Raw genomic sequence first — 26679 nt, 5'->3', positions numbered from 1 at the left:
ATTTTTGTGTTATATGTTAGTGCTGATATGTGGGTACTTGCGTTTTATTTTTGTTTTTTTCTGTTCTCTTTTGCATTTTTCACTCTTTATCGATGCTCCAAATAGAAATTTAGTTGATTTTTAGGAAACCCTCACCTTGAATTTGTATACAAAAATAATACATAATAATATCCGAGTACAAGAAATAATGTTTTAGAGAGTACCCGTACTTATTACTGACAAGCTCTGCCCGGTGTGGTTATGAATATTCAAATTTAATTGTAAAATAATAAAACTCCAGTCTAGCAAGAGATAAAGTGTATTTTATTGAAATAATAGCACGTGACAATTGCATAACAATATTCAAAAACGGTTCATAAATCAGTTGTAATGAATGAATTTCTCTAAGAGACTTTTGTAATTTATACAAGTCAATATAGTTAAATGTAAATAATTCATGTAATATGAATATTCGAAATAGACTATATTTGAAGTTTTCTAGAATGATATTGCCATTATTAGATTTAACTCTCTAAGATACTCTTATAGAGCTGCTAACTACAAGTATCGGGTAATATATTCCTCTAAGTCTTCATATCGATGGATAATATTTTTTATTCCACATAAGAGGAAACTATATTTCGTTCAATAGGTAATCGAAGGTTTTATCACATTTCAAGCAGGTTTTTTTCAGCCAGATCGAAAAAAGTTCAGAGTTTCAAGTCAAAATCAATACACCATAACAACACTCTTAAAACCCAAATACCCCAATACCTTATGCCACATCATGCATCATTTAGTTTTGAATTGTTTCAATGAATACAGAAACGTAAGTGTATAAAATGCTTCAAGAAGTTGAAATTTTCAGAGTTCTTCATTTTATATTGGAATTAATTTAGAAATTGAATCTCGAAATTTACTCCAGAATTCATAAAATATAATCTTTCTGAACTTTCTTCCTCGAAGAATCCGGCAAAAACTTAAAACATACTTAAACGAATATCAATAAATTAAGTAACAACAATATAACTTAGTTGACTAGAGTGAAGTTAAAACATTTTCATTTAGTAGAAATGAACGTGTTTTATTGGAACAGTGAAAAAGTATTCAGATAACAATGCATCAAAACGACTCTTGAGAGATTGAACCATTTCATCAGTCCCTCGGTCGACACAGTACTTTTTGCACTTCCTAGAACACTTCACTGTAATTAGGTCCCTTATTTGTTCAAATTTGAGAAAACACTATGTACTTAAACTTTACCAACTAGATACTAGTTGAATATTTCAGTTATAAAATCTGACTAGGTTCACTAATACTATGATTTACTTTACTTCCTAGTGATAAACGGACCACTACTATCACTGCAGTCCATCTTTTTAGAGAATAAATAGAATGTTCCAGTCCTGGAAGTGCAAAAAATGTTATTCTCTTATGAATATTCCAGAGGAGTAGGTTATTGTTATGGCAAGAAATGATAATTCCAAAACCAAGAGTATCTTCAACTCTATATATTTTTTTAGAATTAAGATGATGCATGAATTATCAATGTCTCATTTTGGTCCGATTCTATTTCGTATGAAATTCATTTTGTGGAGAAATATATTGTGGCTTCATGAAATTATGTAAAAAATTCACGATGCTCAGATATCACTAGAAGTGTGCAGATTCAAATTTCCATTCGATTTTCATGTCAATTTATTCCGATGAAATAAATATTATATTCACCATTTAATCATTGCGAATGAAAAAGTTGAAGAAGGAATGTTCAATTATGTTGGACTCTGATAGTTAAAATAATAAGTATTTGTTATTTACAAAATCTTTTTGTCATTTCACTGACAACTTTCAATGGTGGTATTTTCCACTTTTTAAACAAGTTACGCAGATGATGAAAATTCCAGAGCTCTTGGAAAGTTGGTTGAATATAAATTTTTTGACGGATAGGAGAAACATAATGAAAGTGTTTTAAAAACTGAACGATTTACTGAAATTTCTTCGTATATTTCAGTATTTAAAGATCTTTTGGGATTTATATTATGTCACTTAGGAAGACTCTTTTAATATGTGCTCAGTAAAATCATGCAATATTCTAAATTCTATAAGCGTGCGATTTGAATACATCTTAGTCATATTATAATTTTAATCCTCATGTCGTTGTCAAAGATATGAAAATAAATGCCTTTAAAATCACCGTTTCTATAGTCTATTCACTTTTATAAGATGAGTCGTTTGGCCAACTTTTCTTAAGTTTTTGTAACAACAAAGGAGTGGTTGTCACACATGAGATGTCGTTAATGTCAAAATGACGGTGTCACAACCGTCAACTTCTTACTAACTTCAGTCTTTTCACACTGCAAGAATGCCGAATGTGCTTGCAAAAAGCAAAGAAAAAGTAGGTATGGATATTTTGAAGTCGATTATTTATCAGACGGTATCGAGCATGTTCGACTTGAGTTTATTATGGCCGTTTGCACCGTTTGTCTAAACGACGATTATATTCTTAAACAACGTTCAATTACCTACTTAACCGGGTTGCACCGTTCCTAAATGTTGATTATAAGGCCTTAAACGTTGTTTAAACTAAACGCAGAAATTTGTTCGATTAAAGCTCGATTAGAACGTTGATTGAAGTAATACTTCAAATTCTATTTGTGTTGATATAAAATTCGAATTAATAATGGATGATTTGGAAGATGAGATATTACTTGATGATGATCTTGATGCACTTGGCAATATCGAATTTGGATTTCCCAGATGTTTTCACCGTAGAAGAAATTATTTCGAAAGAATGGACCTCACTTTTTTCAGAAGATTTCGTTTAACGAAAGAAAACGTGTTATTTTTTTTGCCACATATGGAGAATGATTTGGAATTTAATAATTAGTTAAATTATACAAATATAGATATTTCAGGAATGATAGTGTTGCCCCAATAAATCAATTGCTAGCTACATTGCGGTTTTATGCTAGTGCTGGTCAGTTGGCTTTTGTTGATAATTTCATAAATGTAGATGTATCGACAGGATCAATAATTATTGCTGCAGTTTCATTAGCAATTGGTAAATTATATTCCGAATTCAAAATGGCCAAAGATGAGGATATAGTGCAAATTCAACAGTCCTTTCACAAGAAGGCTTCTTTTCCTTGAGTAATAGGATGTGTTGATGCTACCCATGTTCGCACTTCAAATTCAAAACACAACACCGAAACTCCAAAAGAAATGTTCAAATTTCCCACCTTGGCAACAGAAGTTTAGTCACAAAACCTAAACTTCTTTTTCTTTTAAATTTATCTTCTATGGTGTGCTTGACTGAAATTTTGAATATTTTATACTGTGAGTGGTGTTGCCAAACCTATCGATGATTAAAGTAAACAACGATTATGATTCCACGGTGCAAACCGTCAACCGTTAAGCAACGTTTAAATATTAAACATCGATTAGTTTAATCATGGTTACCAGCGAAACGGTGCAAACAGGCATTAATGTTTTATGTTTCATCTGAATCGGATATACTTATATTTTTGCAACGTACACCTAATTCAATAGTAAAATTTAGACGATTTCGTGAAAAATTGATTTGACAACAGCAAATGTTATTATCACGGGATCTTATGTTTGTATCAAATTATGTAATCACAAAATCGCCCCTCTATCTAGTATTGATACCTTAGTGACCAAAAGCCGGACGTAAATATTTTGCGGACGAAAAGTACTTGCATCAATAAATAGTCAACTTTCGTTCGGAGATTAGTAAGTAAAATGTCACTTTTTGTTTATGTCAGCAAAAAATGAAGATATATACTTAAACATTGACCTCTTTACTTTCTTTGCGAATATCTAGATAAGAAACCCCTTCAATTAATTTATATAAAAGTTATTAATCATAATTCATACATTTTCCGTAAGTAAATTCACATTGTGAGAAATACTTGATTTCCCAGCCCTTTATGCAGAAAGGACAACATACCGCTGATTCAAAACCCAAAAATATTTTGACAAGCGTCATAGCTTCACATTTTGGTACTATATACAGTGTAGAATGAGTCAAATTTCCAAGACCAACCGACTGATTTTTATAAAAGTGAATGGACTAGGACTAGGATATATGATATGTTCGAACTGAATGTTTGACATGTGCATTTATGAAATCTTCATTTAGTTAATCATTCAACATAGGGGATTGTTGTACCTAAATGCGAGAAGAAATGTATTTCGGCATTTGAATGATCAAAATATGTATTTTTCTGCGGCAGTAGTAGGCGTTCTGCTGAAGTTTTCACGAGTGAACTTGGAGTTTGATTTTCAATGAATATTATTGATGGATGAATTCAAGTTTAATACCTCCCTAAAATGCTGTCACACTTTTTTCCGAGGAGCAATGTATAGAAATTTGAATTTGAAATATGAAGAAATTCTCCAGAAAATGATATCAGGAAATACATATTCTCTTCCAAGAAATTTAATAAAACTTACACCCAGCGAATTAGTTGCGACTCTACTCATACGGGGGTAACTAAATTCTGAGATTCTATCCATACATCGTTTTGTATTTTGGAGATTACGTCAAGTTTTTAGGCAATGCGGCTAAGTATTAAGTACCTATTGCATGTTTCTGGATAATTATCTCGCCGTAGGTTTCAACCTCTTAAGTTTCAGCGACACTTTACCCGTCAAGGTCTTTAAAATTGCTCCGACATCTTCTCCAGTGCGGCTTTCCACGTTTTGTCCATTAATTGATACTATTATATCTCCTCTCATCGTTTTACCATCTATCTCAGCCAGTCCACCAGCAACCTAGAAACGAAATGGAGAAAATTTCAATGAAAGAAAGAACGTGTTGAATTTGAGGTTCTACAGTACAAATGGGACATTCCTTCTTAAATTGGCCCAAAATACGGAGAACTACTAAACACATTGCCATAAAATTAATTTTCAGGATGTCATCCAGGATGACGAGAAAATATTCAACATCGGCTTATACCCGAAGTATAGCTTAGAACTTAAAATTATTACTTATTGAATTATGGCATTTTTGAATTTCCTTACGGAATTTTGATTAATTCATTCGTGACCTCACTAATATTTAGAAGCATGCCGGAGATATTCGAGCTTTCAGAAAAAAAACGCTTGAGGGGAGACAGCGCATGCGGTTTCAGCATGATCGCTGCCTGGTGCATTATTCCATAATAGCACGGCAGACGTGGTACCATGACATGGCCAGGGAGGTCGCCAGATTTGAGATCTCCTGATTTCTTTCTATGGGATACACTCAAAGAGCGATTATACCAGACAGCTCCAACCACTCCAGGAGATATGATGCAACGCATGCCCTATGCTTGCAGGAATATTGAATCATATATTAAAAGAATTGATTAATCCAAAGGTCATCATTTTGAACATTTACTGAAATGATATGAAATTAATAAGAACACGATTATTATTAAACTTTTTTTGATTTTTCCCAACCGTTTAAATAAAATTTGGTTGAATATTTTGAAACCCGGCGAAAAAAGTTTCAAACGAAAGTTACCGATATCAGCCTGGAGGATGAAACTCTAGAACAGGTCGAGCATTTCAAATACTTGGGAAGCTTCATAAATACTAGGCTAACCTAGACAAGCAAATACAGAGGCAAATACACAACCGTATCAATTCAGATCACGGGCATTCTGGAAGCTAAAGGACAGAGTGTTTCAAAATCACCACCTCAATCTGAAGACCAAGACAGCTGTCACATTCTGAGGATGCAAGACAAAAGACTCCCCAAAATAGCTCTGTACTGCGAATTCACAGAGGTAGCTCGGAAAGCAGAAGGCCAGTATAAGCGGTTTAAGGATATATACTGCATCAATCCCTAAAACCATTTAATGCCAATCATAACTGGGAACAACTAGCGTTAGACAGATCACAGTGGAGGTCTTTGGTCCACAGTTATAATGGAGACTCGAGAAGAGTACAGTGGCGGCCAAATCTGGTTGGTGACTATCCATACCCGGAGTGTGGAAGGATCTGTAGGTCACGGTTCAGTCACAGGATGGCACACAGTCTCAAGTAGTCCTAAGAAATTTCAAGTTTGATCGCACCGATAATTCTGCTTTGAGTCTTTGTAGATTTATTCTCGGTAAGGGATACACTCATCCGAAAAACGTATAGAATATAGAACATGTTTTTTGGATTACAATCCAATGACCACTTCACAGAACAGGAGTCAGTGATCGGACTAAATCGTATTTTATAAGGATGGAATAATGTTATTTAAGGATTCTCATGATTGTTGTTCGTGAAACACCAGATACATCGGGCAATTTCCTAGTACTGAAGGTCGGATCCATTGCTACATGACCTGAGACAATCACGTCCCCCTCTTCGTCTCTTTCACGGACCTACTGGGCCCCTTTGTGACAGAGTAAGTCTGAGGAAATCTGTTTTGTAAAGATTTCTACTCCTGATATCATACTCACGACAAATCCCAATCTGAACGCAACTACTTTTGTTTTTATGTGTATAAGTCAACAATTAAAAATATAGTGAGTAGGTTCTAGTTCCGTTGAAATTGTTTTTTCCTGTAAGTGCCGTCCGATGCCGTTGTTTGTGCTCTCATCTTCTTATTATAACATGTCAAAAATTCGAAGCAAACGTGTAATATTAACACAGCCTTAACCATTTATATATTTTCTATTGAAGGCTACTCACTAAATCTCCAATAAATACTCCTTTTCCTGATTTCATTGCCACAATGCTCAATCCAAGACCTTTGTTTGGCTTCTTGATGTAGTCAACTTCTACGTCAGTATACTCAACTTTTTCTGGTCTATAGACGATCATTCTCATCTGGAATGAGAAAATCAGAATTATAATTATAATTAATTCCGACGCATAGCACACGTCGATTAGGACATCATGAATGCTACGGACCGGATGAAACTGGCCAACTGCCATCATTAAGAATGCCAGGGAAAACACCATCCTATCGAAGAAAAGTAGATGCTGAACATGGCTACGGCCTTTTTCAACCTCCTCAGAGTAACACAGCTCTCACCTTGGGAAACATTATTGGAAGTGCTACCCTATTTCACACCATTTTTACGTCGGGTGGGATTAATGGAAGGTTCGGTAAGGAGGAAGATTGTGATGACAATTGTGAAAACATTTGTGAATAATTTCGAAGAATTTTGTTGATGTAATTTCATTTTTCACACTTGCATCTTGAATCTTCATCTATCAGTTGGTAACGAAATGAGCCATTTCATAAAATCGTTGAACATACTGAATAATGAGAAAATGATCTAGGGTCGTACTAGGATCTATTTCTGTGATTTTTTTGGATGTTTCTTAACCTTCGTTATTTTTCAAGAATATATTTTTAGACTTCTAGAGAAGAATTTTGGCTTTGGTATTGATGCCCCATGAACATATCCCCAAAACATTTTCAAATGTTTTAACTTCGGTCGGGCTTAAAAAACACCCAATGGGATGGTCTTTTCGTTGGCATTCTGAAAGATGATGGAGGGCTAGTTCGATTAGGAACTTAGCATTTGTTGATATTCATACCGCTACGCCGCTGAATTTATTCTCATTATGGCATTCATTTCGCACAGCCGAGGTGTTATTTTATTTGCATTGGATATAATTATCACTGTATACGCGAAATTAGTTTTGCTTACATTAAACTAGAAACGTAAATTTTTCTCTTCATTAATTTTAGAAAATTACATGATGTTCATCCTTGAATCGATCTTGAAAGTCAAGGTCCCATTTGGGTTTAGCATCGAATAGCCAGGAAAAATCCAGCCTTAACGGTACATTTGCCAACACCTGTATACCTACTATACAGTAGTACAAATTACTTCCCCTAAAGGCTATCAGGGATCCACCAATAGTAAAATCTGAACAAATATCATCCTAAACATACCTTTGGCAGTGTTTGTCTAAGGGCTAATTGGGCTACTGTGTGAGTTGCATCTTTCATTGAGGTTCCCATAACATCCACTATTTGATCACCAACACGAAGTCGTCCATCCTTATCGGCCATTCCACCCGGCAAAATTTCTAGTAAAACGATACCATTCTGAAAATAATATTAATCGACTTATGCATATTAATGGAAATGTCTCAACTCTGAGTTTAAATTAATAACAACAGTAGAGTGTTTCATTGCGAAGTGTGAGTATTTAAACTTTCAAACTACTATAGACTGAAGCAATTCCAACTATCATCATTTTATAATTAGTTAATACTACTGCCTTTCCAGCATCTTTGAATATAATATAATAATGTCATAAAATAAGCCACGGTTTGACGAAAAGTATTCCGGAATGGGAACAACATCATGCATAGTTGATTTTTCCACGCAATTCAAGACAGGAGAATTTTTTTTAATTTTACTTATATACCTACGGTATATGAGGTTAGTTTAGATGATGTTACGAATGGTACAGTGTGTTTCACACGTATAGCTGGAATTTGTGACTTATTCATGTGTACAACTGAAATAAGTACCATCAATATGATAGTCTTATTTATGATTACGCTATCGGAAAGAAATCGAATATAGAAATGGAAAGTAACACATAACGTTTTTGAATTCTGTGAATTTGACTGGGGTTCGATATTGAATGTTATAGGACAATTTGGCTTTTCAGCTACCCGTTTTCCGACAAACGGCTAAATTTTCCTTATACAATATACTCTCTCATGCAGAATGCTCAGTCAATTCTTCGATTATACAGGGTGTGGTGTAATGAATGGATAATATGGAGCCTGCGGGTAGAGGACTCTATATGGCGGTGCAAAAAAATGTATTTTACGTTTAGTAAAAGTGCCTTGGTTTTCCAGATATTGGAGATTTTCGAAAATTCAAGAGAATTACACTCTACGCCACTCGTTTTGCAGGCATGAATAGTTTTTCATAAAAAAAAGATCTAACTCAAATTTTCCATATTGCTTATTTTTATTCCCAAGTTCAACCCAGCCTGGTTCGATACATTTATTACAGCGACCCTGCAACGTCTCTAGACCTTTCAAACAAAATGTTTCTTTTTGCTCTGCGAACCAGACTTCCAAAGTTTTTATTACCTCCTCGTTGGAAGAACCTTTTAAACTTTTTTTCAGTTCAGGAAAGAGATGCTAGTCGGATGAAGCCAAATCTGGTGAATAAGGAGGGTGATCTAGTAATTCAAACACTAAGGCCTGCCGCAGACATGCAATTTTTAGTTTTGCAACTCTTTAGTTGCAGAAGTGAATACAATGCATCTATATGGGGTCGAGCAGACATGCAACTGAAAAGTTTTGCGATCGAATAGTTGCAACCTCGACACCATTGAACTCTATGGGAACTGGAATGGCTTCGCAGGTAGCAAAATTCGTCGAAAATTGTGACCGAGGGAGAGGGAAGATGTAGAGCAACCTTTCTCTCTCTAGCGTGTTTTTGTTTACACTATTATAACCTAAATTTAAATGTCATTTTCGTAGATAAATTTTAAATTACATTGTTTAATGTCTTTTTGTCAGTATTTTAGTAAAAATCATGGTGAAAAATTGTTTAGAAGCCATATACTTCCGATTTACATTCCTAAGAAACTCGAAAAATGTCTATATATCAAGTCAAGTTAGCTGTTGAACAGATTTTCTTGTGCTTTTTCAAAGCTTAAATATAGTTTTTTGGTGAATGTTTTTTAATTCTATGTGTTTCCCAGAGTGACAAAAGTGGTTTTTGCAGTAACAAAAAACATTTTGAATAAGAAGAATTTCATAACAACAATGGTCCAGTATTGTGTTGGAAACGGATGCCATAATGCAGGGGACATAAATATAATATAATATAATATTTTTTCTGTGAAGTGTTGATATCACATAAACCAATCCATCCTGAACAATTTTACAGAAGTGAGAATCAACAAAAGGAGAGAAGCAGTAAATAATTAGGAATTATGCCTTATGTTTTTCATTTTTTTAGGTTCCCTCTCCGAAAACCTTTTACTTTACAACTTTGGACCAAAGCTACAGGAAGGAAGAATTGGTATCCGTAGAAATACATTTGCAGAAAAAAATTTGCAGTCCCCCACAGGAAACATTTTTTGGCAGTTTGTCAAGGAATTAGAAAAAGTTCAAATGGAGGAAGGTCTAAGGTTGGCTAATTCCCTCTCATCTCAGCATATCAATTATAAAAATAGAATTATGATCGAATGTCAGATTAGCTACTCAAACAATGAGTAATGGGGTAGCAGATGCTATGGAATTTCTTGGTAACAAATGTAAGAACTTACAATTCGAAGATAGTGCCGCTACAGTTGAATTCATTAGAAAAATTGATAGAGTGTTTGACATTCTTAATTCTAGAAATCTGTTCCGGAGAGGGTTTAAAGCTCCAATTAGATCTTCTTCCCTGAGGTATGTTGAGGAAATTTTCAGTGAAACTATAGAATATTTAGAATCATTGGAGATTGATGATACCAACATTCTTTTTCACTATCGAAAGACATTCGCTTTAGGATTTATTTCGACCATGAAGAGTGCACTAGGGCTAGTGTAGAATGTTCCATCAATCAAAATTAATGAATGATGAACTTCATGGGGATCCTCTACTATTTGTCGGAAAATGACTAAATTAATTTTATTTAATAATTGTTAAGCAAATGTAACATTTTTGTCCCAATTATGTTAAATAAAAATATTTCAGCAATTTTGTTCTTTACTTTTTGATATGATTCCTTTTATATATTGAACTATTTGGAATATTTAAAGTCTCTCACACTGACACCAGAGACGACTGTCTCTGCTCCAGAGACAACTCTGTCTTTGCTGACACTGCTTTTCATATGATTCCAAAGCTTTATCCGAGGCTTTTCAGAAGATCATTTCCTATATTCTTGCCTCAAGATTATAATTAATATTTATATTCAAATTACTCATAAGCTTCTATTTTATTAATTCATCAAGGCTGCAAGGGTGATTATTAAAAATTTCGTTCCCGAAATTCAGGAAATTATGATTAACATCATAAATCACTAAAAAAGTGCAAAATTTTTAGAAATTTCGATTAGAATGACTAACTAACTAATGATTAATTATTTTTAGTACGAACCGACTCGTTGAAAGATTTGAACAATTTGGGAAATAGAGAAAGAAGTGAATTTTTCCAATCAGTATCAAACCTTCAAATATTTTCAGTTCGAATAGTTCATTCAGAGACAAACTTTGTTGTTTGTCTCTGGTTCATTCTTTCATTCCCGCACATTGAAATGTTTACGTTGCTAATAGCAACGGCGTGCGAGAGAGAAAGGTTGCTCTACATCTTCCCTTTCACTCTTCCTCATTTTGCCTGCATCGCGATGCCATTCCAGTTCCCATAGAGTTCAATGCTCGACACAAACTATATGATTGCGTATGTGTGCGCACGCGAACCGCTTGCAATCAAACTGTTGCGCAACTATCGCGAAACTGAAAAGTTGCATGTCTGCGACAGGCCTAAATCACGAATTTTTTGCGTGGCAACATGAGATTTGTGTGTAGGGGCGTTGTCCTGCAAAAACAAAACACCTTTGAATAGCTTTCCGCGTCTTTTCTCTTTAATTTTGTCCCGTAGTGTGGTCAGTAATGTCATGTCGAATAGTAATCTCCGGTTATTTTTCTACCCTTATCCAAAAAATCAATCACCCCATGCAACACCAAAAAACTGAAGCAAGAACTTTTCCAGCAGAAGTCTACATCGTTTTCAAATCGAGCACAGATCGAACGCGATGCTTCTACCCTTGCACGCTTTTGGTCAACATTCAAACATTTGGGGATCCATTTATCAGCAATTTTTCTCTTGTCCAAATTGACGTGAACTATATGATGAATGCGTTCGTATGAAATATTCAGTGCTTCTGATATCCGGTTTAGCCCAATTCGACGTCTGATAAAATCATGTCATGAACTGCATCGATATTTTCGGGGACTGATACAGAAACTGGCCTTCCCGATCGGTCATCATCTTCAATGGAAAATTTACCCCTTTCGAAGCTTGCAATCCAATTTTTCACGGTCGCATACGAAGGACATTGATCTACAAGGGTATTAAGCATATCGTCGTAAATCTGCTTACCTCTTAACCCTTTTAAATACAGGTACTTGATGATGGCTCGATACTCCAATTTTTTGATGTTCACAATTTCGGTGGACATCTTTTTTCTTTTATCTTATTGCGTAATTCTGGTTCACTTTTTTGACCTAAAACTTCACACTGATACTTCTAATGAGTTAATGTTCGTTGCTATGGTAACGCAATATTCTTTTCATGCATGGAACTGGTTTAGGCTAACTAGATATCAATACATCCTAGTAAACTCGAATTGATTGAACAATCAGAAAAAATGGGTAATATTGTCCAAGAATAATGTAAGAAAACTTTTGCCGGGATATAATGAAAAATGATCTTAAAATGTCATTAGGTATATCATTTGATATTTTTTTCGTTCTAACTTTTCATTTCCATTTTCCATACCTCTTTCCGATAGCAAATTCCATGAAAAGTAATTGACCCATATTTTGAAGATCTAACGTTCGTTTTACAAAGCTACAGGGCGATCTATTGATCATCCTCATTGATTCAATTAATCAACTCATGAACCACGATTTTTCTAATATCAGGTCCTCACATTCTCTGTCCACAATGGAGTACAACTAAAGAAAGTTTCATTCCGGTTTCGGTTAAATCGAATGTATTTTTTTTTCCGCATGCTTGTTATTTTTCACTTTTTAGCTTGAGATAAATCTAGATGTTCCGTTGATCAGGTGGCAGAAATTTTTTTTAGCCAAATGGTATTTTTCCTATTGGATCCCAATCTTATAGACAAACTAGAGAACATATCCGATATAGAGACAAATTATTATCAATAACTCAGTTCCCTGTAACTGTGACATAATCCTTATAACATTTGTTCATTGCACTACATCGAAGAAAAGTGGAAAATGAGAATAATGTTCATTCCGCAGAATGTATAACTTCGTTTGTTCATGTTAAACGAAAATAACGTTGAAAGAAAAATTTTGAGGGATAAACAAAACAATTTTTTTTTATCTACGTCTGAATATTCTTCTGATAGATTCTCAATAGAAATAATTATGAAATAGTGCGGTCCCTACGTATCAAGAACAAAACAGAAGAGTTGAGAAATGATTTTGCTGTTGTTCTAGCTAAAAAAGTCTTGTATGAGCATTTCCTAATGAATCACTCTGAATATTATTGCATGTAGCACGTGAACTATTCACTTACAAACATTTGAGCTGTGTAGTTTGTTGACTGACAGTAGATGGATGATTTTATTGGAGTTAGATTTCTAAGATCTTTCAAAATATTATTGCTGATATTTTTTTTCAAATATATACAGGGTGTGGCGTAATGAATGGATAATATGGAGCCTGCGGGTAGAGGACTCTATGACGGTTCAGAAAAATATATTTTACGTTTAGTAAAAGTGCCTTGGTTTTCGAGATATTGGAGATTTTCGAAAATTCAAGAGAATTACACCCTTTGCCACTCGTTTTGCTGGCAAGACTCAAAATGAAGGAATTTTTTATTTATTCATTATGCTTCGCATAATTTTTCAAACTGTTTTTTGGATAGTATTCCTGGATAGATGACCTATCGAATGTAATTCATTATTTTTGAGGCGCATGAATAGTTCTTCATGAAAAAAAGATCTAACTCAACTTTTCCGTTTTGCTAATTTTTTTTCATAAGTTCAACCCAGCGCGGGGTAAAAAATAATATGGTTACCTGAGAGCCAATGCAAGAAAAAACATGCCAGTTTCATTGAGATTCCGAAATGGTATAACTCTCTGTATTCTCAGCATTAAATACAAAATGAATTCCCATTGCAATCAGTTGAGGCCCAGTTCAATGTAAACACTGTTTCTAAAATTTTTAGTAGCTAAAATGAGAAATGCAAGCAAAATAAAGCAATCGTCTATAAGACGGTATTGAGCATTTACTGAAGCTCATGGTGGCCTCTTAGAGAATCTTTTGTGATATTTAATTCAATGAAACCATACTCATTTTAAAATTGTTGATATCTATGCAATAAAGCTATGATTCATTAGAAAGTGTAGACTATAGAGCATGTATCAGAACTCATGGTGGCTAATTTAAGCATCATTTGTGATTTGTGAAACTTCATTCAATGAAACGATATTTTAAAATTGTTATTTTTTCTCGTTTTCTTTTATTATTGAACCCCAACGTTGTGAAATCAATATTTTCAAGTTAATTTCAAAATATGCATTAAATTTCAGCATTTTTGTAACAAGGGTCTTGACTCAATGTAATAAAAATTACCTGATTTTCAGCTTTTTTTCTTAATTACAAAAGTGCTAAAATTCACTTCGTTACTTGAAATTCGCTTAACAACTATTTACTTTATAACTATAGAGCTCAATAATGAAAGAATACGAGGGAAAAAAAAAACAATTTTAAAATATTGTTTAATTGAATCGAGTTTTACAAAAAGTGTTCAAAGTGTGCATCAGGAGCTGTACTAGATGCTCTACAACTTCTTATGAATAATTGCTTTATTCTGCTTGGAAGTTTCATTTCATTCGCTAAAAATTAAAGAAAAAGGCTCACGTCAAACACTGCCTTGACTCATTGTAATAGAAATTTATTTTGTACTAGCTGACCCGGCAAACCTAGTTTTGCAATTTAAATTATTTCTAGGGTAGATAATAATAACTAACTCATCGTGATTGCTCGATTGGTCGTAAGAAAAAGGAATGCCTTTTTTTTTTGTTATATAAACCTTGACCTAACAATAATAAACACAACAAAAAAAGAATTGTCCAATTTGGTGCGATCGTTTGAACAATAAAGCATTTTGAAGTAAACCATAGATCCTCTTTTATTAATATAGATTTAATGCTGAAAATAGAGTGAGTTATACCATTTCGGAATCTCAGTGGAACAGGCATATTTTCTCTTGCTTTGGCACTCAGGTAACCATATTATTTTTCACACCACGCTGGGTTGAACTTAGGAAAAAAAAATAAGCAAAACGGAAAATTTGAGTTAATTCTTTTATTTATGAAAAACTATTCATGCGCCTCAAAAATAATAAAATTTACATTCGATAGCGCTTCTATCCAGGAATACTATCCAAAAAACAGTTTGAAAAAATTCCTTCATTTGGAGTCTTGCCTGCAAAAAGAGTGGCGAAGGGTGTGATTTTCTTGAATTTTCGAAAATCTGGAATATTTCGAAAACCAAAGCACTTTTACTAGACCTAAAATATATTTTTCTGAACCGCCATTGAGTCCTCTACCTGCAGGCTCCATATTATCCATTCATTACGCCACACCCTGTATGTTGATTAGACATATAGCGTCTTTCATGAACATGGGGAAGAAATTCAGAATATTAATCTCTGAGATATTTGAAGTCGGATCGGCCTTGTAGTGACATCCCTTCTTCGAACAGATAAACATAAAGAATGTGTAAATTCGTCAAAAGTTGCATGTATAACCGAAATCATCTGAATATTTTCCCTGCATTTCTGATAAACTTATCGTCCACATACTTTACTAGACGACAAACCTTTAGAATATTAAACAAAGTTTGGGGTATAAGTTACGACTTTCTACCTTACACACAAATAAATAAATTTTTTCGAACAGCTTCAGCGAAAACGATATATTTCCATAAAGTTTGTACGTTTGCAGGATTGAATTGAATGTTTTTCATAACTTACAGGTATGAGTCCGTCCTTTCCCCCAACGAAGACAACTCCCAGTCCTTTATTGTCTGTTGCAATTTCAATGGTTGTGTCTACTCCTGTGTTTATCGGACATGTTGCGGGATCAGCAGGGGGCTCTGAAAAACACTTTCTTAGTTTGATTCCGTATCATTTCAATGGATATGAATTGTACAGATACTACAAATTTTCGAAATTAATTTGGAGGTTTTGCAATGCTAAAGCCAATACTGAGGAGAAATTCTTGAATCTCTTCTAGAATTTAAACAATATAACACAGCACTCGATGGAAATATTGGAAAAAAACAAATGCTCAGAAGAATTTTCATAAAACACACAGGGTGAGCCAACATCACACCATGATGAGGTGAAAAGTTTCAGTTACCAAAATGTAGTGGGTGCATCACCGGGCTGAACTTAGTCTTGTGGTATATTGTTTATCCGCTTTTATTTGGAGAGACTCAAACCCTGAGACGCGCTGACAAAAATGCCACAAGAAGCAACCAGTAACTAGTAAGGCCCAGTTTCACAATATATGGCCAAAAGTTATGTAGTGACCAGTGGTTAAATCAAAAATTCTGTTTCACAAAGTGTGGTTTATCGTTTGACCTAAAGTTAACTTGTGATTGACTTAACTCCGCAAATTTCATGAGTTAACTAAGAATTACCTGGACATAGAATTTTTGTGGCGTATGCTTTTTTGCATAGATAATATATTATTTTGAGTTCTGTCATAGACAATTCAGCATTTCTTCGAAATTACTGGTTAGGAAGCGTTTCACATGTATTGGGTGTTTATTAGTTATTATTTACGAACATCGTTAACGATTATGATGTAAATACTCAATACCCATAGTAGTGATGAGGAAACAGTAAAGCCCAGAAGATTTGGAGCTAGGAGGAATTATTCTGAGGAATATGTCGACCTGATTTCTTCTGTAGATTCAGAAATACAGTGGAAAGGAAGGCATTTGGAAGCGAAGAATCTCAGCTCCTTTTATGAGAATATTAAAAGTATAGATGCAAGCAATGATTAAGTCCACAGTTTTTTTACATAACATAACTTGTAATGAAAATGAAGGACAACCTCCTTCAAGAGGAGAAGAAGAAGCAATGAATTCATATCAAAATGTTGCTGTGCCCCCTATAAGAGATCAAGAATTATTGTCAAATAATAGAACTAGAAGAAATACACTGAATCTTATGAATAGTTATTATGCAAATATGTTGAATAAGAGTCATGAAATTTGAATTTTTGAAATAGATCAAAGCATTTCAATTCAAACTCAAATAATCAATAAAAATAGGCTTTTGAAGAATTGTTGAGGAAAACACCTCATAGATAGATATAAATTATTTAAGGAACTTAAAGTTATAAATGCAAAACTCAATTTTGTTTGAATTTTTCAATGAAGTAATGATTTCTATTGGTCCAGCACAGTTGCACAGTTTTTTCTTATTTCGCACAAGAAAAAACGAATGCTTCAGCTTCACTTGAATCAAAATCCAAATGAAAAATAATCTGTAGGCAATTATGAAACTCAAATCGGCACAGAACATCAAACATCCGTACAGAACTCATACGTTTTATTCGTTTTCTGTAATATTCATAACAATTTCTATATTCTTGTTTCAAAGAAATACGAAATTTCAGTAATAAATAACCCAAAAGTAGATCTATCGTACACGAAAAACATTACAAACCCTCAGAAAAAAATTTTAACCGATGGTCAAATAACCATCACTCATTTTTTTGTTGTGAAACGAGCAGCTTTTTGAACCTTGGTTGGTTAGCAATGATTGCGAAACTGGGTCTAAGTCTCATTTCAAAGTGATTGCACCAGTCAGCAGACTCAGCTGTTTCCTCTCAAGGGCCAGAAGTTCTTTGATCTCAGGCTTAGAGGACCTAATAAGAAGGCTCAATATTCAGAGTTTCACTTCGGAATGAGAGATAATAAGCTGTAATGTAATAATAATCAAATGAATAATACGGGCCAACACGAATTTTGTCTTTTATAAGAAGGTATGAAATTTCGATAAATTTATCGATAGTTAGACGAAAAAAAATATTTGCCCTGAAAAAGTTTGCTTTTTTATCCAGAAGACTATGGTACTTCAATATTTCAGTACATGTTTAATAAAAATTTCCATTAATCGATGAATGGAAACAAATATATCAATAAAATTTTTTATATCAATTTTTACAATGATATTGTTTGGGAAATAGTTGGAAAAAAAATAAATTCAACCCTGCAACTTTTTGTTCCATGTTTATGAGTACCTTCTCTCACTAAGCAGCAAATTTAATCCCCCATCATAATTTCGTTTTATTGGCCCGGATAACGTTGCCCGAAGTCCATTATATGTAAGAATGTTGAGAATTGAGCCCCCTCCGACCTTGCTCTTGTATACGCTACCGAAGTTCAACTCTATGATGCAGACAACGTTAATTGACCGACGCAATATGACACCCCGTCTCAACAAGATGTCAGATCTTTCCGTTTCCGCTAAAGCGAGTACCATTCTCTTTGTTCACGTTTTTGAAATCGCTTCTTATTAACCTCGGTTTTTGTAAAAACCTCTCTAACAGTTCATCTCATTCAAGTCATTCTCATTGAAGTCTTCTCGGTCAATTCTGGAGCTGAGTAGTTCAACGCCAAAGGTAATGTACTCTCAGTCTTCTAAAAATTATTAATTAATCCATTTCCATGTCGCCTTTTCATGATTTCATTATGTATGAAATGTGTAGACGTTCGAGATTATTAAGAATCTATAAAAATATTGATGATTCTCATTTGTACTGCTAATTTCACCGATTTTCTCGAATCACCTCAATCATGAATACATATTTTATTATATTTTACACCTCAACTAGATTTTCTCACATGGAAATGGTATGTAGCACCAGAATTGAGCCTTATCATGTCTCTCTCGTCGATATTGAATGCTGATTTATTGTTTTCTCATCTGATTTATTTTAATTGGTTCATTTCATTTCTCAATTCAACTTTGATGTTGACCTCTCTCGTACATATGACTAATTCTGTTGACTAGTGTTGTCGAGTTTCACTCGACTCATATTATCCAGGGTGGACCCTGGAATTAGTAGTTTTCCGTCAGAACGCGATGTGAGCTACTCAAGTATGGTTTCAGCGGCAAATAGTAAGCCATGAAACTGTTTGACAGTCGGTCGTCCTGGTTTCACGTTGAAAGGTCGGCTCTGGTAATCGTGTACTCTCTCAATTGGTATGATATCCTCATTATATTTTGTATTTTAATAGATTAACGTGCTCGACATAAAGATTAGTCCTCAAGCCTTATGCTCTTCTCGAAACCAACGATGAGTGGTTTCCCTCATTCGTACTCTCCTTTCGTACCTCTCATAATTTATCAATTGTATCTTTCATTTTTCTGATAGACGTTCTAATCGTGCATCCTTTTAAGCAGCCCGCCTCTGTAAATATTGTACCTACTCATTGAATTTTGCACTCTTCAAGACCACCGTTATTTTTATTAATTTTAATATTATTGATCCACTCACATTCAATGTATCGTTCTCATTGATGACCAGACTTAGACATTTTAGTTTTCACCTCTTGGCTTGCATTATTACAACTCAGTCTCCTCATTGAAGTTCTTTACTCTAACCTTCTGTTTTTCTTATGGAATAAAGAGGCTCCCGCACTCAATTATCATTGATTGCTCTGACACTGTAAACGTTGTGTTGATTTTGAATGTATCGAACTTTCTCAGTCTAAGTCTGACGTCAAGTGACTTCTCATTTGAACTACTCTTGATTATTTCTGTTTTTAATTGAATTATGTCTCTATTGATGTTGTTAATATTATAATATTTGTATTTATTACTGTATTAGCTTCATGCAGGTGACTTATTCATACTATGATTGTGAACGATATTTACAATATATGTTTGAACACTACCATCTTCAATTCAATTATCTGGTAACAGTCTACTACTTTAATTTTTACAAAATCTGAACACCCCCGATTTTGAACAACGAAAGTGTTGATCGTTTTGTTTATCACACAGGTGACAACTGTAGACGTTGTATGATAGTTACAAACCTTTTTTTCTTCACAACTGTTCAATTATTTTTTTATAAGCACAAAAAACACACGGTAAAGTATTATTAGCATGACCTCTACAAAAACGAAGTTTTTAAGGATTATGGGTATTTTTGTCTTATTTTGGAGCATAATGATAATAATGAATAAGAAAATCATAAAATGAATTCTAGGACCAGGAATAATTTTTTTTTGTAGTATTGAGACAACCGGTTTCTGATTAAGGCGGGCAATAATAATCTAAAAAAATCCAGATATGTACATAACGACTGTTAACTTCTGAATTGAATTTTTATAAATTCTCATGTAAATTCCACATCGTACATTTGCGTTTCTTACCTGGTACAGGAGTGGCTGGTCTTGATGGTGGTCCAGACACCTTCAGCTGACCTTTTCCCTGGGCGTCAGCAGCAGCATCAGGTCCGTTCATTGCAGCCTTCTTGCCAGGATTGCATACAATGAGTGTCACTAAGCCTTCAGTTCTTTTCAGCAGACCGGCTGCCTATGGTGTTAAAAGAGATATTTGATGATGAGGATAGTTAGAACGAGAAATGGTCACATTCGAACAAAATATTTTAATTGTTGTGATGTCATTTTATTCTTTCGCCTACTTCATATTAATGATACTTCGTAAATGAATGGCTGTTAAGCTATAAGAGTTCATTCTCAGGTGAAGTTTCGTTATCTAAACGCAAACATATATGGTTATCGAATTAGATTGACATACGAACAACATATGTAGGAGTGAGTGCATATCGTCGCTTGGATTCAGAAGTTCATTAATCATTTTGGCTTATTAATCATATCAAATTGAGAGGCTCGTATGCACGTTTTAATCAAAATTTGTTGCATGGAACTTTGCGAATAACTGGAATAGATGAAGTATGAATACTTGGGCTTGGTTCCGTATTCGAATAATAGAATAATTCAAATATTCAACTTTACGAATTTTCGATTGTTGAACTGTCCTGCAATTCACAATTATATACAGTATTTTCGAAATGCAAAATGTCTAGTTTAAGTTTTTCATGAGGATGTAATCAGCAAAAATATTTTATTCTATTCTGAAGATGACCTCATCTCAAACGGATTGTAAATTTGAAGGAGAATTAGAATGGTGTATTTCGTAAAAGAAAGGGTGAAAATGATAAAATTATTTTTTAGAAATAACGACTCTGCGCGATCAACAGCGGCTGCATTCAACGAACGACATCCTATAAAAAATGTAACAAAAAGATTGTGCATGAAAGAGACGAATCTAGGGACGTGGCTGTCTTAGGCTATGTAGCAATGGATCCGACCTTTAGTACTAGGAAATTGACCGATGTATCCGGTGTTTCGAGCACAATAATCATGAGAATCTTCAAACAACATAAATTCCATCCTTATAAGATACGATTGATTCAGGAAATTAACGAGGATGATTCCAATCACCGACTCCAGCTCTGTGATGTTGTCAATGAAATGGTAATCAAAAATAACATGTTCGATACTTGTTTTTCGGACGATTGTTCATTTTACATGAACAGCATTGTAAATTGGCATAACTTTCGGTATTGGTCAGATGAAAATTCAAGATTATTTCGTGAGGTGCATACTAACGCTTCCCCAAAAATTAAATGTTTGGTGAGTATTTATTACAATCACATAATCGGCCCTTTTTTATTCCCGGTAATCTCACTGGCCAAATTTATTTATATCTATTCGAAAACGCTATTTATCCAGGCATTGTAAAAGTATTGGAGAATGCAGAAGAACATCAGATCATTTTCCAACAAGATGGCGCACCATCTTATTTCGTTCAACCTGTGCGTCAGAACTTAGTTGAAAATTTTTCTCATTGGCAGAAGAGGGCACATTGAGTGGCCACCTAGATCGCCTGATCTGACTACACTGGACTCCAATCTATGAGATCACTTGATATCCAAGTTTTACGCTACCGAGCCTGAGTCACTGGATGATTTGCGAACTGGGATCATTAATGACTGCCGTCAAATTACACCAGAAATCCTGAGTAATGTAGGTGAACCTTTTCAGTAAAACTTATATTACTGCATGGTGCCCATTTCCTCTCTTACTCTGCCACAATTTTCCTGTCATTTCGTTTGAAACGAAATTTCAGGATTAGATAGTACTGGATAAAATCTTCAACATGAGGTATCGCAACACCCTTCATCCCAATTCAAAATCAAGGGGTTGTGTTCACCCCCGTTAGGAGGTTGCAATTACGGGGATGCAAAGATCAGAAAAGTTGTTCCTCCTCGAATCAGAAATTGACGGGTTCGAGCGATTTTCCACATTTTCATTTTAAAGCCAAATGATCGAGGTGCTATGTTCTTGAGGTGAGTCTCCTGTCAAGTTCTTTTAGTAAAAAACTGGTCGACAATCTTGAGTAGGTTAACACATAGTATAACAAGTTATACATAGTTTGTATAACTTGTTTATAAGTCCAGCATGCCAGACACTATCAGATTCTGAATATCTAAAAATAGCGCTGCCGATTTTTTACGTTTTTTTATTTTTCTGCATGTTTGTAGTCAGAACTACAGTATGCTCGTCCCTTTTTATTTTCTACTTCCTTGTAGGCTTCCAAGTATTCGTGAGACCTATAATAATTGGAGCATATATATGTCCTATTCTATCTTTTATTTGTTTGGGTTGAAGTCACCATATCTGATGAAGTATTTGTACTGAGATGCTTTGTCCAAAAACTTCAATCCTTATACCAGAATGGTGCAACAATACAAGGTGTATTTGAAGGTGAGGCTTTTTTTTTAAACATAAGGTATAAGTGGTCAAAATGAAGCGTTTTACGAAAACTCACCGGTACAAAACTTTCAAAATTACTGTTGTTGAAAAAAGAATTGAAAATAATCACTAAAATAGATCCTAATATGACCCTAGACCGTTTGTTAGCGAATTATCGCAGAGCAGGGGGAAAAAACTTATTTCCTGATTCGACCATATGTGGTTTCGTTTTGGATATTGGGGATATTTACGTGGTAATGAAAATGGAAACTTAGGATTGCCAAATTGTTTTCATTTTCTATTTCTTAGTAACTTACACGATTTTATGAAATGGCTCATTTCGATACCAACTGACAGAAGAGACTTAGGACACAAGTGTAAAAAATATAATAATACTTCAAAATCTCACCAATAAAATTCGTCTAAATTATTCACGAATTCGTTCTTGTTCGAACATTTCAACAATCGTCGTAAAAATGGGATGAAATGGGGAAACGTCATAGCACTTTTTCAAGCACTTTCATGAAGCTGCCTCGATTTTCCAAATTTTTTATTCACCCTAAATTGCACGATACAACAATTATGATTCTCTCGAAAGTGAACTGATGCATCTAATCCGATGAACTTGGTATTGAACCATTCATTGTCCAGCCACATGTTTTGTTTCGTTTTTGCGATGCCGGAGTCACCTCCCACAGTCCACAGTTGAAATTCAGTGAAATTTTCTCTTACTTTTAGAGCCCAGTAAACAGAGTAGGTCGAAAAGACGTCATTAATGGGTGATTTTCATGACGTACTAGTGAAAGGACGAAATTTCTTGTACATGAAATAACGTCCGGAAACCAAAAAATTTTTTATTTTTTTATAACCTTTATTGAAATTTACAATCTACTTTTCACAAGTAATAAGTAAATATGGTGATATTAAAATGTCATGTAGAAGTTATCAAACTTATTGAAACTTCTTATTCAAACTTCAATTGAAATCAATTGGCCATGTTTTCTGCAACCTTCTTCTGTTGAACGGGTTTTCCGCTAGTTGGTCTATGCAGCTGTTTTCATGTCCTTCCAGATTTTGTAGATATTTTTTGAGCGTTTTTTTATCTCATCAATAATGAAGGGGATTTTCAAATCATTATGTATGGTGAAGTTTGAGACGTACCATGGAGCATCTGTTAAAGCTCGAAGGATTTTGGATTGGACTCTCTGTATTATTTGGATGTTCGATGTTTTGGCACATCCCCAGAATTGAATCCCGTATGTCCATATGGGTTTAATTATGGCTTTGTAAATCAATACTTTATTTTGGAGAGATAGCTTGGATTTTCTGCCTATTAGCCAGTACATTTGTCGAAATTTCATATTGATTTGGGTCTTCTTAGCTTGAATGTGTGGTTTCCAGGTGAGTCGTTGGTCTAAGTGGATTCCTAGATATTTGGCTTCTGTTCTAACTGGGATTTGGTTCTCATTTATCTTAACTGGTGGACATATGTTTCGTTTGTTGGTGAATGTGACTTGGACTGATTTTGTTTCATTGATGGTAAGGCGCCATTTTCGATACCATTTCTCCAGTTCATTCAGATGTTCTTGGAGCTTTTCGGAAGCTGTAGCTGCGTTTTCGTGGGCTGTGAGTGTTGCTATGTCGTCTGCAAATGAGGCTATCGTAGTGTTCTGATTTTCTGGAATGTCTGATGTATATATCAGATAAATCAGTGGACCCAGTATACTTCCCTGTGGTACTCCTGCTTTTATTTCAGTTGGTTCAGATAGAGCATCACCCTGTTTCACAGCAAAATATCGGTTGGTAAGGTATGATTTCATAATTAAATAGTATGGCTGTGGGAGAAGTTTTTTCAGTTTGAAGAGTAAGCCATTATGCCAAACCTTGTCAAACGCTTGGGATGAGTCCAGGAATACAGCTGTACAGTATTTATTGTCTTCAAGGCTTCTTGATATGGTGTTCATCACTCGATGTATTTGATGGCTTGCCGAATGGTTTTCCCTGAATCCAAGTTGATGGTTGGGTAGTATTGTGAAAAAATCTATATCTTTCTTCAATCTTTTGAGTAGAAGTTTTTCCAATAATTTGCCCAAAATTGGTAGAAGGCTTATGGGCCTGTAAGATCCCACGTCGTTTTCAGGTTTGTTCGGTTTATGGATCATTATTATCTCGGCATATTTCCAGATAGTCGGGAAGTAGGAAAGGCTCATCATACGGTTGAATATAATGTTGAGGAGTAGTATAGCCTTTTGTGGCAGTTTCTTCAAAATTTCTGCAGTAATCAAATCGAAACCAGGGGCTTTCTTATTTTTTAGTCTTCTTATTTCTTGAAGAATTTCCTTGGGTTTGAAAGGCTTTATGGGGAGAGACATCTGGCACGCAACATCGAGGAAAGATTCAACTTCTGTGTCGTTGTAGCCTGGGTGCGGATCATTCGGTTTGAGTACTGTTGACAAGTGTAGAGCGAAGGTTTTTGATTTTTCCTCGTCGGAGTTGGCCCATTCCCCAGTTGTCTTTCGGATTGGAGGTTTTCGTGTTATAGGTCTCTTATACATTTTCGTGGCTTTCCAGATGTTGTGCTCACTGTTGTTGTCTATATTTTGAATGTGGTGTTCAAATTGGGAGTTGTAGTAATCTTCAAGAGTTTTGTGTAGTTTTCTGCATAAGTGATTATAAATTGTTTTATCTGCTGGGTTACGGGATCTTTGCCATCTACTTCTAGCTTGTCGTTTTTCAATTACCAGTTCTCGAATGCGCAGTGGTAATTTCTTTTCGATATCATCCTGTTCTGATGGGGTTGGTGTGGATTCCCAGGCTGCTCTCTGGATTATTTCTGTTATATACCTTGCAGCTTCTTCTAATTCTTCAGTTTCTTTGAGTTCAATGTCTAGTCTTATGTTGTCACTTACTATTTGTTGGAATAGTTTCCAGTTGGTTTTAAATGTTGTGAGTGTACTTTTTTTCTCCCGGAACATTGCAGTTGTACTCAAGGTCATCAAGATTGGTGAGTGAACCAAAAAATTACGTCATTTTATTGACGTTGAGGACGAATTTTTCAGGGTGAAAATGATGACGTTAATTTTATAGCCAATTCACGTCATTTCGCTGACGTTTCCAACTGGTTCTTAAGAAAACGTCGTGAGGACTTATGAATAACGTCATTTTTTTATGTCAAAAAAACAAACTTTTGGAGTAAAACTGTTGACGTCATTTCAATAGCTAATTCGCTTCATTTTGCTGACGTCTAAAAATGCTCAATTGAGCGACCAAATTTCAACCAACTAGTTCAAAAGAGGACGTCTTTAGAACCAGTGAATAACGTAATGTTTTGACGTGAAAAACTGATGAAACTATACCACCATTTTTACTGCTAGTCAGAGTCTCTGCTGCTAGTTGAGGTCATTTTGCTGACGTCTTTAAATGCCAATGTAGTCACTAAATTTCAACTAACTGGTTCAGGAGAAAACTTATGGAGGACATATAGGTTGTATCTCAGCTATCTTGGATATTTTATATAGACAATTTTTGGTTGAACGAATTATTTTGATGAGTTCTACCTTCTGTCAAAAAAAAACCTCATCTTTGAAAACATCCTGTATAAGAAAATATGGAGTTTTTCATCATTAAATACATTTATTGACGGTGTAAATCAACTCATTCAGTGAGTCGAAATGAGCAGTTTTGGTTTCGAATTAATCTTTTGGCTATCAAAGACGTTGCGTACCAATTTCTATTGTGGATGATGAAGTAGAATAATTTCTTCAATTTCAGATTTGTTCTCGTAACGAATCTCAAAAAATTTACAAGGCTTCAGGAGTCATCTATCTGGTTGAAGCCACCGGAATCAAAAAAGTGACTCCTTTCCGAAAATATTTTGACGAACAGAAATCTTTGACACCCTGTATAACTGTATAGTTAGTGTGAACAAAAAACCCGTTGCCAGCCCAAAAATTGGTCGACGAAAATTATCTCCCTTCTGAAAGTTAGTTGTATTTGAGAGCACTTCTAATATTTCTTTGTATGTATAAAACATCATTGATATTGGACGCTGAATCTTTAATAATCGAGTTCTCCTATTACTTGAACGGACTCATCGAAAGGAATATCCAAGAACAAATGTACAACATCAAAACTTTCAT

The 26679-nt window shown here is 34.6% G+C and overlaps 1 protein-coding gene across 4 annotated transcripts in view; it reads right to left on the bottom strand.

Moving 5' to 3' along the window:
- Window positions 1-282: 282 nt before the first annotated feature.
- Window positions 283-26679, bottom strand: part of LOC123308260 (inaD-like protein) — a 370976-nt gene continuing 344579 nt past the window's right edge. For 2 of the 4 annotated variants that reach the window (XM_044890847.1, XM_044890848.1), the window contains exons 26-30: window positions 20132-20294; window positions 15705-15826; window positions 7895-8050; window positions 6676-6813; window positions 3480-4776 (exon numbers count right to left, since the gene is read on the bottom strand). In XM_044890847.1, the coding sequence (XP_044746782.1) occupies window positions 4603-4776; window positions 6676-6813; window positions 7895-8050; window positions 15705-15826; window positions 20132-20294 (753 nt within the window). In that variant the 3' untranslated portion in view covers window positions 3480-4602. Of the gene's footprint in view, window positions 1386-3479; window positions 4777-6675; window positions 6814-7894; window positions 8051-15704; window positions 15827-20131; window positions 20295-26679 lie in introns of those variants that run through there. The other 2 variants (XM_044890846.1, XR_006537080.1) reach the window with 2 other exon arrangements.

This window comes from Coccinella septempunctata, chromosome 2, assembly GCF_907165205.1.
Source record: "Coccinella septempunctata chromosome 2, icCocSept1.1, whole genome shotgun sequence".
NCBI lineage: Eukaryota > Metazoa > Arthropoda > Insecta > Coleoptera > Coccinellidae > Coccinella > Coccinella septempunctata.
Note: the sequence above shows the minus strand (reverse complement) of the source record. Positions and strands in the feature narration are given on the sequence as shown.